We start from the raw sequence: 15,254 nt of genomic DNA on the forward strand, positions 1-15,254 counted from the left end.
AAAATCTGAACAGACACCTCTCCAGAGAAGGATACCAATGTCAAATAAGCATATGAAAACATACTCAATATCATGTCTCTAGGGAATTGCAAATTAAAACAACAAAGAGGTATCATTACACATCTATTAGAATGGTTAACGTGCAAAGTATTGACAGCACCAAAAGCTAACAAGAATGGGAGCAACAGGAACTCTCATTCATTGCTGGTAGGAAAGGAAGACGGTACATGAAACGTTGGCCAGTTTGGGGGCCACCTGGGTGGCTCAATAAGTTAACTGTCCAACTCTTGGTTTTGGCTCAGATCATGATTCAGTGGCTTGTAGGATCAAGCCCCACATTGGGCTCTGCATTATCAACATGGGATTCTCTCTCTCTTCCTCCCACCCTCTCTCTCTCTCTCTCTCTCTCTCTCTCTCTCTCTCTCTCTGCCCCTACCCCACTTGCTCTGTCTCTCTCTCAAAATAAATAAACAGAGAATTTTTTTTTAAAGTTTGGCAGTTTTTTAAAAGGCTAAAACTTAGTTTTACCGTAAAAGTTCTTGGTTAGAAAAATGTAATAAAACTGTAGCTATTAGAGAATGGTGCCAAAAATAAGATTCAATGAAATAGGTTTCACTTCACTGACAAATTGATTCAGGGAAAAAAAATAATACATTAGTTACAGCTTGGCTAAGGAGTAATACTACCTTCTAATCAGTATTAGCCAATTTTTATTAAATCCATCATTTAACTGATAAATACTTAGCAATTACTCCTTTCTGTACATAATTAATTTTTAGTATTCTTTTGAAAATAAAGTATTACAAATTCAGTTCTTGCAACTAACTGCATTGGTATTATCTAGAATCTAGCCAACACTTAGGAAAAACAGCACAATATCTATTGCAGCTAGTTTTGTCTACCTAGGAAATTCTCTGAAAAGTAACAAAAACTATAGAGATAAATTACCAAAAAATGCACTATTAATTTCAACACTGTGCATACTGGTTAAGAATTTCAGCTATCTTTTTAAAAAAATTTTTTAATGTTTTTAAATTTATTTTTGAGACAGAGAGAGACAGAGGATGAGTGGGGGAGGGGGAGAGATGGAGAGGGAGACACAGAATCTGAAGCAGGCTCCAGGCCCTCAGCTGTCAGCACAGAGCCTGACATGGGGCTCAAACTCACGGGAGTGTGAGATCATGACCTGATGACCTGAGCTGAAGTCGGACGCTTAACCAACTGAGCCACCCAGGTGCCCGAGAGTTTCAGCTATCTTAATGGTAGTAAGATTCCAGTACATAAGCTTAGTTTCCTGATGAAAAGATTTCTAAACCTGAAAAAGACACTTCCTTTGGGAAGAAAAAAATGAGCCTTTAAATGGATGTATTTAACTGATTTTATATTCGTATTGTATTTCTTTAAATTCACCAACTGTGTGGCTTTAAAATAATGATCTAGGGGCGCCTGGGTGGCGCAGTCGGTTAAGCGTCCGACTTCAGCCAGGTCACGATCTCGCGGTCCGTGAGTTCGAGCCCCGCGTCAGGCTCTGGGCTGATGGCTCAGAGCCTGGAGCCTGTTTCCGATTCTGTGTCTGCCTCTCTCTCTGCTCCTCCCCCGTTCATGCTCTGTCTCTCTCTGTCCCAAAAATAAATAAACGTTGAAAAAAAAATTAAAATAATGATCTAAGAAGAGGTGGCTGCCAGTAAATATTCGTGCCTTCACATAAAATAGCTGTGAGGAACACTGAGGAATATGTCAGGCTCAATTTCCCTCCATACATCATATTACATTGATTCAAAGATATCCCCCCCTCCCATGTTCTGATTCTGAATTCTTACAGACGATGGCATCTCACAGTCGTTATGAGACAGACAGTAGTTTTGATATGATTGTCATTGTCTGTGATGGGATTACTTGGTCCTAACTGTTCATACTGTTGTCATTTCAGTTGAGTTACGTGTCCTTTGGAGGATTCAGAAGTTGAGTTTAATTATCATTTAAAACGTCATCCACGATTCCACGATAATTGAGCATTGTCAGTAAGTGTAATTGTTATTTGAGGCTTAGAAACAAAATTTCAGAAATAGATTTGACATTATTGAAGGAAATATTTATTGTTGGAGGGATGCTCGCAGATCTACCCTTTTTGTGAAGAAAAATTTAAGCTCCTCAAGAAAAGAAGACACACTTAGAAGAAGATGTCTACTGAGATTTTCAAAAGGATTATTATTATCCACTAAATGTGATGCAAAAGAAATTGTTCCTCTAGGAGGGAGGGAAAAAAACTTCAAAGCATTAAGAGGCTGGTCTGATTAATGCACTACAGAAAACTACCCTTAAGACATTCTTCAAGGCTTAAGCAGTATTTCTATTTTTTCTTAGCCATACATAATGGCACATCTTACAATCACTGTCATCTGACGCTTGGTGAAGTTCAGTTTCTTTAAAGAATATGAAATCAGCTATGAAGCACTCCTTTTTCTGCAACTATTTCAAAACCACAATTTTCTCACCATATTAGAAAATAAAAATCCAAGAAAAAAATATGTGCATTTTGGAAGGGATAAGAATATATTAGAGTCACAGGTTATGAGGAAAATCTATAACCCAGTAAGCAATGATGCATCATGAACAAGAATGGCAGCATAGGATTCTGGGTGCCTACAGTCAGCTTATTGTAAAACTTCTAACATGATTATGTCTCTAATTCAATTCCATGTCAAGCTATGAAACTATACAGGGTAAACATCAAAATAAAATTGAAAGACCATTTAGATAGAAAAATGAGACATTATATTATACATTTCTATAGAATTATTTTCACATACAAGGAATTCAGTCATTTGTGTATATATATTACCTTAGTACTCTAATAATTTAGAGAATGACTATGGATATTGATGAAAAATTATTACAATTCTTATATTTTATGAGAATTAAAAAATTAATCTTTATATCAGTCTCTATATAGTAACCAGACCTCTATGAATAATTTAGAATAAACACAAATACTCTTTTATGTACCTACCTAAATTTAAATATATGTTTAAATTGATGTACTTAAATACAAGTGATATATATGTGGATATATATGCACACATAAATATGCATATTGTGACAAAATTCATATATTTGTATATAATGCCATATCTTCTCTCTAAATTTGCACAGTGGATTCTTTTTGGGGGGGAAAGTTCAGTGTTCATACTTTCGAGGCTCTCACATGCATTCAACTTTTTATCTTGAAGCATTTATATATTCTTTTTATTTTAATAGTCCAAAATACCCATTTTATTTATTAATTATTTAATCAATGAAAGGAGGAAATTTCGAAGGCATTCTCCCATGTGAAAACATGGCAGAGCCTGTGTCTGTTTAGACAACAAAGGGCACAGGCGTGTGGACAGAAGGAATCTGCAAGTAAAGACAAAGAATAAATGAATGCTCACTAGGAAATCCAGGGTAAAGAGTTGAATGAAGTAATGACAGCCTCTCAAACAAACAGAATTTTTTACGAAAAGCTTTCTCTACCCTCAGGCACAATTACAACAGCTGTACCATACAGCCTCTATCAGTCATAATCTAGCATAGTGCCTCTTTCTATTAACCAAGCAATAGAGGAGCAAAAATTACTTATACCGGGTCCATATGAGGCACTCTGTTTGCTGCAATGCATTCTGATGGCTTAATTAGGTGGACGCTGTGGCACATGAGGTTTTGCAAGTCAGGTTCATCACAAAGGCCATATCATCAAAGCAGAGTGGTCATGGACTCCACAGCTAGATTACAAATACCAGTTTCTTCATTGAATGTCTTGTCACTGACTGTGTCTGTTTGCTTCCATCTACTTAACCAATTAGATAAAGCCTCACGCTAGTAGACTAAGGCTAATAAAGAGCCATGGAATTGAGTACAGCTGGCAATTTGTCTGGTTATTAAGATCTCATCTTCAACTGAGTGATGGTCTCTAGAAAATAAGGAATGTGTTTTATTCTTTTAAGTATATGTTCTCTTTCAAGACCTGACACACCTAGAGATGGGATTTCCAATTCTATTTAACACTCACAAACACACACACAAAAAAAAGTCACATCACAATGTCAACTGATTTAATAATCAAAGAACTTCAAAAATGTGTGAATGGAATATGAAGGAAAGTCCTGAGAAATGCAATAACACTGACAGAATAAACCATAAATTCCAGATTTTTTAAGTCTCTACTTCATAGATTGGTTATATTATTCATCTTACGAATGCTAACTTTAACTTGGTTAATTGGTTAATTGTCCAGAAAAATTTTACTACTGTTAATATATATACAAGAGACAGTAACAAATAATACACATATACATTAATTCATATATATGTATATTCATACACACACACACACACACACACACACACACACACACATGATGGGTGACTCCTAATTAGCATTATAGATACCCATTTTGAGCTTAAGTCCAACAAAAATCAGAAAGGAATTACCAGTTCTATGACCAAATGGAAGTATATTAGTATGCTCATATATTTTCCACTTGATCTTCTGAAATAATTATATACTGTAAATACACATTAAATCAAATCATAGTGTAGCACTTTATGGCTAATTTCATTAATGATGCCACAAATGACGTATCCTCCAACAATGAATCTTAGGGTCATTTCTGATTCCTGTCTCACCTTTTCCCTTCTCTTCCCATGATCACTCAGCTTTTCTGACTCTATATCCGTATGTTCCACAAAACTATCTATCTCCTTCCCTTTTCTGTTGCCTGATCTATACTGAGGAATCTGCCAGTTTTTTCTGTAATCTCTTCCGCTCATTGCCTTATTCATTTATCAATAAACAGTCAGTGAATAATTTCTTTCAGGTATTGATGATACTTTTGAAAACTTCCAGGAGTGTTTTCCTGTGTTCTATCATAATGATAATTTGTTATAATTAGAAAATGAGATGAATAATTGATTATTATTTTTTCCTCCACATAGGAAAAATGTTTCCTCCAACCTTACAACAGTAAGATGCAGATGTCAAATAGATGTTAAATATTTGTTGAATTAATAAATGAAAATAAAAGAAACAACTTGATGTACCACAAACCCACTAAATTACAGTTCTCAAAAATAATCTTGTTAGCTTACTTCCCCTTTTTAAAGTCTCCCAGTGTCTCCCTGATGCCTAGAGTTTACATTTAAAGCTTCTTCACATAGTGTAAAAGGCTCCTCAAGATTTGAACTTCAAACCTCTCTGGACTCCTCTCCAAACATCCCTTCATATGCACTTTTCCTTTCAAGCAAACCACACCAGAGATTTTCTTACAGTCTTCATGCTCTTGTCATGAGCCTGGGATTTTCTTTCCCACTCACGCCTCTCCAACCAGGTAGATTTTGTAAAACTAAAGTGCACAGCTCACAGTAGGTGCTTAATAAATGTTAATTTTCCAACAGATTTTTCTCTTGCTCGCCTGCTCTGTGAAGTCTTCTGTGAGGTCCTCAAGTTGCTGCTCTGGGCTCTAAGGGACATTTGGCAATGACTCCTACTAGCATTTATCATAGGGTCTCATCCTTGATTACATGTCTGTTTTCCCTCAATGGCATTTGTAGTTAGTTATCGTCCTGCTACAACCATATAGTGCACATTAGGCTGGTAACACACATTATAGACAGTCATAATGTTATTATCAACATATAAGAACAACTTCCATATATGGAGTCCACTCAGGGTCCCAAGTTCTTTGATGATTTTATGCTTAATTCAGACACAACACCAGCTAATTCTAACTTTCTCTCTGAGGTATAAACTGATATAAGGAGAGATTAACTTATTCACCAAGGTAACAAAATGAATATATAGCAGAGATATTATATTCAAATACAGGCCTATCTGAACCAAAAGCCATATTTTCTCCGCTACAACATTTTGACATTTTTGATGTTTCTTGAGTAGTCTTCCCTCGTTCTCCTCCTCTACATCCTCTCCCCCCCCTCCTTTTCTTTCTTTTTTTCTCAGTATGGGTAGCTGTTTATTATTTTGGTTAAAATTAAATTGTGGAAAGTAACATTCAGAAAATATGGGGTTTCTCTTATTCTCTGGCTTTCTAGTTTTCTATAAAACTTACAGAAATGTATGACATAAAGTTTTACTGTACTTCATTTGTAGTAAATATTTTTCTAGGTATCATATTTAAGCATAAGTCATAAACTCATATTTTGTTTTTTCATGGTTCTTAAGAGAGCTGACCTGTCCACTAGCCACGGTGTGGCACAGTGTGGGCCAACAAAACAATTAGGGGCCCATGAAAATATTTTAATTTATTTTAAAATCAGAAAAATAAAATTTACTTCTGTGGTAAGAAATCATACACTAATGCCAACACAAACATTAAAATACAAGGTTTAATTTTCTTTATGGTGGAAGGAAACCTTGAAGTGTTCCCATGGGAAAATGGGAGCATTAGTCACAATGTAACACGGGGATCTCAATTTCTTTTTACAGAAAATTTGCATAATTTAATTATTCTAATTTGGATATAAATTCCCAGATACTTAATGTCTGAATAAACATTTTATTAAGGTGTGGTAAAATTTAGGAGAAATTGTACTAATTAGGCAAAATCATTTTATAAAGTAATTTTAAGTTAAATAGGTTAATTTTCTCTGACTTATCCGTACAATGCCTTTCTTCCAGCATGAAAAACTATATTTCTGAATCTCTAGATATTACTGTGAGATAAAAAAGCAAGAAACAGAGGTAAAAACAAAGCAAAATAACACCAGTAATGGCCTCAAATCTGTTCCCCATAATATCTCCTCAAATACAATTATCTTCAAATATTTTTATCCCTTTCTCATGAGAACCTTTCCTCAGAGAATAAACATTTTTTTAATGTATTCAACCATTTCTTTATCAACTTAAATTTTGTCAAAAGCAGTGTTTCTCAAATTTTCCATGTATTACATTGATCTGGGGTCTTCATAAAGTTTCAGGTTTCTGCGCTTCAAATCTAGGCTCTCTTTTTCAGTGAGTCTGCCATGGGCCCTGGAAAACTATACTTTTAATAAACATCTAAAGTATTCCTGAAAAAAATAATCTATGGAAAATACATTAAGAGACAATTTCCTAGTCACACAGACTTGTCAAGTAGCATATAAAATCATGTAACTTTTGTTTCTTTATTTATTTTTTTTTACTTTTCTTTATAATAACACCTCTACCGATGCATAATTGAAAGAGTTAAGTAACCCGTTAAAGTACTTTTAAATTTAAATGCTATATTCTTAAGAGGAGACAATTAACTTTTTAAGTTCTTAATATTAATTTATGAATAGTCAGTGCAGTTAAAAAAAATCAAACTGCCTCTAAACAGGCAGTCTCTATAGATTGCAAGTAACATGCATTCTCCTTATCACTGCCCATGGCTACTTTGCTCTAGAAACTCAACAACCATTGGAAAAATCATCCCTGTAGATAAAAAACCTTTATAGGATGGTAGGGTGGATATATGCAGTATTATTTTTAAATAATGTACTCCAAAGGAAATGTTTGATGATCCTATCACACTTCTATTTCCGAAATATCCTTTTTTTTTTTACATTATAAAGATTTTAAAAATCTACTTTGAAAGAATTCCTCACACCTATTCAAAAATCTGTCAGGCATGTGAAAGATAAAACACAAAAAATATGTATATATGGGAGCTGTATGTATATATGTCCTCTTATTTCTCGAATTTTACGAGAAGAATTCTGTCTTTAAAATTTATAATTTATCTGTGGGTGATTTAAATACCCAGATAACACTTAGCTCCTTGCAATTACCTTCATCTGGGTAAAACAGTAAGGTACGGAAGTGGTGGCGGATGGATAGGTGGGGAGGGTAAGCAGTAAATCATTTCAGACAATTTCACACTCAAGCCTTGTTGACATGAGGCAGGGCAAAGGAAATAACCCTGTCAGCACCTGCATCTTTAATGAAGGAAAATGCTGCTGCACATGTAGAGAATAGAGAGGAAAAAATAAATCACGTTTAACTTTAAAGTGGGCTGTCGGTTTTATTCAAATAGAAATGCACCCTTCTGTGCTCCCCCTCCCCATATATTTCCATTTAAAATCTTACAAAATACACCTAGATGATTCAACGTTGTGGGGTTTTTTTTCATCATAGATGTTCTTCAAATTCTCAATTCCGTCCACTATATTCAAAATGTATACTTCTAAAACATATCATTTAATATATTTGTCTTTCATTGTCTTCCTGACATCTGTTGCAATCAGAGGTGGGTACTTAAAATGTGAAGATGGGGATCTGTCAGATTCCTTTGTAGGAGAGATTAAATAAAGATGCGGCATAGCCCAGATACAGCATGCCTCAAGAGATAACTGCAGTTGGTTTAAGAGTCCTTTATATGTAAATAAGAGATGAGGTAAATTGACAAGACAAACGTCTAGCAGTGGTTTTCATTCAGAGGCAGGTTTTCAGGGGCTCTCTATGCAAAGAAGGGCAACAACTTGAATTGTTAGAATGGGCTTCTCATTGCCAGAGCCCGTCCTTTAATTACTCGTTTCCCTTAAAACTGATTTACTTTTGAACAAGAATAGTGCTTGATTTAAAATGCACAACTAATTTCTAGGCACCTCCCTGACACACCAACTACCTTCACATACAACCCTGTAAATATACAAAAACGTAACTATGATAAAACATAAGCAGTTTTAAAAATACAGACAGACAAAATAGAAAATAAAAAAACACAAGCTGACTAATCCATCAAGCCAAGCATTATATTCAAATAATGTTTTAATATTTAATTACAACAAGTAACCAAGGTCACGAAAACTTGTGGTGATAAAATATATTCTTGCGGTGATAAAATAATCTGCATCATGATGGTTATTTGCACTGTTTTTTATTTCATGCCCTGATGCATCTGGTTCCTGTCTACACCTCTGCTAATGATGTCAACAAGTTAAACTCTACAGACCAGGTACTTCTTAGATTTTAGAAACTTGTTACATTTTTTTTCATTTATCCGGCTTTCAAGATAAATTTCTGATGAAAGAGATATTCTTTTCTTAAGGTGAAGAGTGCGAGTAAATCAGGTGAATGAGAAACTGGGTTTTTTAAAACCGTTTAATACTGGATCTTCCTGTCTTTGCTCCCTCTAAACTCCGCCGCCGCTAAGCTCACTCAGGGCCCAGGTCCTCTATTGAACATGAGAAAGCTAGAACTACAATAAAAAGAATCAGGACCTATTTCATTCTAAGACTAATGTGAAGGAGGAGAGAATCTGAGGCTGATGACTCCTTTCAGTAGAGTTTTTATCTCCTTAGCCTGCAACCAATGCTCCTGGAGGGAGACAGTTATGAAAATGACTTCCCCTCTGCAGGTGTTCCTTTTGAAAAGCTAACAGTGTATTTCTGCCGGCAGGTAAATTACTTTGAAGTAATTCTTGAACTCTGCGGTCCTGAGCAAGACATTGAACTTTACGCATCCCCTTTTCAGTACCCATATTTCTTTTTAAGGTATTGCCTCACAATGGACCCTGAGTTACTCATCTGTATGACCCAGTGATAACTAATTGATAACTGATCAATCACCTTTGAAACCAATCTACATATGGTATTCAGCAATGAATTCGTGTATTTTAAGCTCTGTTCAGTTATAAAAATGCTTGCATATAGGATAGTAATTGCAGAGTTTTGACAAATTTTAGATCTAAATGTTCAAGTTGATTAGTCTTCTCTGAAATGATACAGTATCTTCTTGAATGACAAGGTAATTTTATATTCCATAGGTAAACCTTACACCCTCCTCCCACACACATCCATGCATGTACTCCTTCTTCCAGATAATCTAGATAAATAAAGAAGATTCAAACTACACCTGATCATTTTGAGATTTGATTACTCACTCAGTAACTAGATCATGGATTAAATTTGTTGACCTGGAACACTCACAGGCTGGCCAGACAGTTTAAGGATATTTAAACCTAAACTATATCTTTATCTATATATATGGATGTGCATAGTTTTAAAAACATTTTCATTCAAATACCCTCTTAACCTCGAGGATTTGGAAAACAATGAGTTATTTTGTACTTAATTTGCATTTTTCATATACTTTAAAAATGCACAACACTTTTTCATATTGCCCATTTTTGATATTTGGTTCATTCACTAATTTTAATCAATACTCAACAGAGTACTGGCAAGAGAAGGGAATGTAGAAATCGGTTAAAAATAAAAAGCTTTCAGTAATTTCAGTAGTGTATTAATCTAATTCAGTGCAAGTAGCTAAATGCACTTGGCTACAACAGACTAAATTTTCTGTATACTTTCACCCTATGGAAATGTTTCAGTGGTTTATACACAACTCCCTTATGTGTCAGGTCAAAGTATCAATCTTAACCCAGCAAGGAAAAAAAAGTCAAGCCCCTGGATTATTTGAGAATCCTGATTTGAGTGTGGGCACACATGATAAATTACATATAGTTGCTGAATATTAAAATAAATATAACAATAAAACAAATAAAAATCAAGCTTCAAGGTTTAATCTAATGAAATACCATACACCATTCTTTTGTGAAGAACTTGTCTAAATTATGATGCTCTGTTAAATCTATCCAAATTAACTCCTATTTGTCCCTATAGTTTTGTCTAAGAGGAAAGTTGACGTTGTATTTTGATCAGTGTATCAATATATTTTTCTATGTTCCTCTACCATACCATTAGGTTGACTTAATTTCCCATAAGAGAGTTTAAGTAAAGCTTTTTACAGCAATATTATTCAGGCAGCATTAATAAAATTATGAGTTCAAGGAAACCAGTTTCTAACTTCACCAAAAACAATAGTAACTATGGCAGCAACATGGCAGCGTGTCGCATTTTTATTCTGACATTGTTGGGCCTATTAATTAACATGTCAGTTTTAAATACGTCACTTTTTTTTTATGGTCCTTTTCTATGTTACTAAAATGCACTGTAACTGCTTTTCTCTTTGTGCTACACACTTCTTCCCTACTATAATTGTGCTTCCACCATTCTAATTCCCTAAGCTAATGTAATAACTCCTTACATGTTTCAGTAACAGTGAATATTTGTCAATTTTCTCACTTTCTCTCGGGAACTAATAAAGTGCTCTGTATTCAAGAATATTTGATCCCTGAAACATATCAGCACACATACTTAAGAAACCATTCACACAGACTTAAAAATTTGAAAGCAAATGAACAAATTTGATTTATAAGACACACAATGAAAAACAAATTTAAAGCAAAGAAAGTACATTGGTCATGGTTTGATAAAATAAATGCATGGCACTTACCTGGAATAAGCTGTGCCAGGAACAGGTGATCTTCTGTCAAGCTGAGGAGTGATATTATGACCAAAAAAGGAACATGTTTCCATTTCATCTTTGCCCCTTCCTTGCATTACACCCAGCCAGTGACGGGTATGTTTTATCTGGGAGAAAAAGAAAAAAAGAAAAGTATTTTTAATGGTTAGCTATATTGAAATAAAGATGATATTAAAAATATTTTCTGGGGGTATCTGGGTAGCTCAGTCAGTTAAGTGTCCGACTTTGGCTCAGGTCATGATCTATCTCATGGTTCATGAGTTCGAGCCCCACATGGGCTCTCTGCTGTCAACACAAAGCCAGCTTCAAATCCTCTGTCCCCTTCTCTCTCTTCCATCCCCCATTCACGGGTGCTTGCTCTCTCTCAAAAATAAATAAACATTAAAAATTTTTTAAAATATTTTTTCTGAAAAAATTATAGTTCAAATGCAATTGAAATATCATTTTAAATTATAAAATATATAAATAGTTAAAACAAATACAACTCACACTGAGTATATTTTAGGATATACATTTCAAACAAATATAGTATTTATTAATTTTGAAAAGCCGTTTTCAATCAGATATAAATAGCAAATAAGTCCTTGGTTTTCTCTACCCTTTAGCCCATGCCAGATAAATGATTTTATTTCTCAATTTGGTTGGAACATTCTCGTCAGGTCTAGTTAAACTCAATGGTTATTCATTCACTAAGCAAATATTTAGAGACAGCTCATAATGAGCCAGTCACAATGCTACTTTGAAGGTACAGCAGAAAACAAAATTGAATATTCTCTCTTTATTCAGGTATATAAACAATTTAGGGCCATTTTAAATACATCGATTTATAAGCACATTAAAAAAAACAGTGTTTGTAGGGGTGCCTGGGTGGCTCAGTCAGTTAAGTGATATGACTCTTGATCTCGGCTCAGGTCACATCTCAGGGCTCGTGAGTTCAAGCCCCACATCAGGCTGTACGCTGACAGTGTAAGACCTGCTTGGGATTCACTCTCTCCCTCTTCCTCTGCCCTTCCTCCGCTTGCTCTCTCTCTCTCTCTCAAAAATAAATAAACATAAAAAAGTATTTTAAAAAATCCTTTGTAGATATTCAATTCTGAACAAGATACTCTGTATCAGCCACGAAATAGAAGATAGTGCCTTACAGAGGATGACTTTAACAGATGGCAGAATAAAACTAAAGGAATTCAGGTGGAAGACTGATCAGTCTTGCTTGGGAGACCTGACCAAACTTCTACTAAAGAAATGGCATTTAAGATATGAGACAATATTTGATAAGTAGAAAAGGAAGTACCATTCATATTGAGAGAACAAAACAGACAAATATTCAAAGGAGGTGTGTGTGTGTGTGTGTGTGTGTGTGTGTGTGTGTGTATTCCAAAATTCCAATAATACACTGATACACTCAGGGTAAATTAAATTGTAAGGGTAGTTGTTTGGATGGATGATAGAGTTTCCCAGAATATAGCACGATAGAAAACTGAAAAGATAAAGACAGGTAATGAGGAATCACTGTGGAGTTTGATGATATCCAAATTACTGAGCAGATAACTCTGGTAGACATGTGAAGGAAAAAAGTAATTATGAAGAAAATTAACACAGAGGCCATAATAATTGTTCAAAAACTTATAATAAATGTTCACAAAGGACATTGGGAAAGGAAATAAATCGAATGGCTGGTGTTGGGGTGGGGAGTCCGGTGACATTACACAAGAATACTTTGCAAGACTTAACGATTAGATTTAGGAAGTAGGACATAGAAAAACATTCATTCACTTAGCCAAAACTACATAAATAAATCTACCACAATATAAAATGTAATTTGTCCCCAAAGAAAAATAAAGCTCTATAACTCATTTTGTGACACTGAGTGCCAACCTGAATAAAAGGATGACCTGCTTGATTCTGTAGGTTTATCCACACAAAGCTATTATCAATTTGTCTATCTGAGCTGGGCTGTCCTTACTTTATTACTTATCACTGTATAGTTAATTGCCCACTTTTCCTTTAGCAGAGCCCTCCAATCCTTCTGCCAGACACCTACAATCATCTGACCTCACTTAAGATATTTGAGGATTATTTCTTCTCTTAAGAATTCTGCGAGCAACTCCTGTCTGAGCTAGAACCTTGCCTGCAAAGAAATTACTCTTGTCTGCTGATGATTCATATTGCTATCCATCCACTTTGTCTCAGAGATAATGCCTCTGGAACTCTCCTCTTCCTGGTATACTACTCATAAATGGCATCATATACCCACATTATGTTCCATGCATTATCTGTTTTAAGTGTCAAATGAGAGTCAAAAGTAGATTAGATTTCAGATAATCACAAACCTAGATTAACAGTTCCACTAGGCAATCCACACTATGCAGTTGCTAGTTTGTCCCGAAGCTCCTTTTCAGAGTTATCCATTGGTGTTTTCGCTTATAGTCACATTTCTCGGTGTTATATAGATGATTAGTTCTTCCAGAGAAAATGTATAAATACACTGCATCCTAGTAATTTCTGCTCGACTGGGTTTTGATAGAATAGTTATCCTATCATCTTGAATTCTGCTTGCCTAAGGATGTTCTCATATTCCTCTTCACTCTAAGATTTGACTATTAAGTGCACTAGACATCAGAGGCCCTGTTTTAAGATAAACCCTACTTCAGATTCTTCAATGTACATAAGTAGTTTTGCCTTAGCTTTTGATGTACATAAAAGCATGTATGAAACTAGAGACTATTTATGATTTGCTTATTATATGAAATTTTAGAATGATTACATTAGATAAATGATGTTTTATTTTATTTTATTTTTATTTTTTTAATGTTCATTTTTGAGAGAGAGAGTGGGGAAGGGGCAGAGAGAGAGAGAGAGAGAGGGAGACACAGAATCTGAAGCCGGCTCCAGGCTCTGAGCTGTCAGCACAGAGCCTGATGTGGGGCTTGAACTCATGGACCACAAGATCATGACCTGAACTGAAGTCAGACGCTTAACCAATTGAGCCACTCAGGTGTTCCTAGATAAATGATATTTTAAAGTGTGTTTATTGGGGCACCTGGGTGGCTTGGTCGGTTGAGCGTCCGACTTCGGCTCAGGTCATGATCTCACGGTCCGTGGGTTCAAGCCCCGCGTCGGGCTCTGTGCTGACAGCTCAGAGCCTGGAGCTTGTTTCAGATTCTGTGTCTCCCTCTCTTTCTGCCCCTCCCCTGTTCATGCTCTGTCTGTCTCTGTCTCAAAAATAAATAAACGTAAAAAAAAGTGTATTTATTGAAATTGAGATTTCCATATCTGTGGTTGGTTACATTCTAACAATTTCATTAATAATTACATATAAGTTATTAGCTGCCAATAGCCATCAATCAAATAAAGGCCCACATCAAACAGATGAATTCTTCTTTAAAAATCAATGCAATAATCATAAGAAAATAAAGCTGGAAATATAAATATTTATTATAATTGGTTGAACTCCTACCAGTCATGTCAGTAGGCAGATACTAGTTCAAATTTCTAGAATATTTTAGTATAAATATTCATAAAACCAAATTTTATTACCTAAGGACAATTCTGTGAATTTACATGTTAAGTAACTAGTACTACAGCATGATTTTAAGGTAGAACTCACAAATCAGAACGGGCAACTGCATAATTTGCTATGTACACACATCGTAATCGCTTGAAATTTTGACCTTCAAGAGTCCTGTCTGAAAATGAAAGTACCCCAGGGTAAATTATAAGCTAAACAGCAAATACACTCACCCCTTATTTAAAATCTCACCTTTTGGTATATTAATAATAGGACAATTGATTTTAGTGAAGAATATGATATAACTGCATTTAGATGCTCTCTGGGTATTACAATATAGTGAACTCAGCAACCACAAACACAACCCCCTATGAAAATATGAACATTTTTCTCCATAGATGTGTTCAT

The 15,254-nt window shown here is 35.0% G+C and overlaps 1 protein-coding gene across 5 annotated transcripts in view; it reads right to left on the reverse strand.

The window, feature by feature from the left end:
• ROBO1 (roundabout guidance receptor 1) overlaps nucleotides 1-15,254 on the reverse strand; it is a 1,145,602-nt gene that overhangs the window by 976,052 nt on the left and 154,296 nt on the right. For all 5 annotated transcript variants that reach the window (XM_043593873.1, XM_043593874.1, XM_043593878.1 and 2 more), the window contains exon 2: nucleotides 11,309-11,445. In XM_043593873.1, the coding sequence (XP_043449808.1) occupies nucleotides 11,309-11,396 (88 nt within the window). In that variant the 5' untranslated portion in view covers nucleotides 11,397-11,445. The remainder of the gene's footprint in view (nucleotides 1-11,308; nucleotides 11,446-15,254) is intronic.

Source organism: Prionailurus bengalensis, chromosome C2 (assembly GCF_016509475.1).
Source record: "Prionailurus bengalensis isolate Pbe53 chromosome C2, Fcat_Pben_1.1_paternal_pri, whole genome shotgun sequence".
NCBI classification, from domain to species: Eukaryota; Metazoa; Chordata; class Mammalia; order Carnivora; family Felidae; genus Prionailurus; species Prionailurus bengalensis.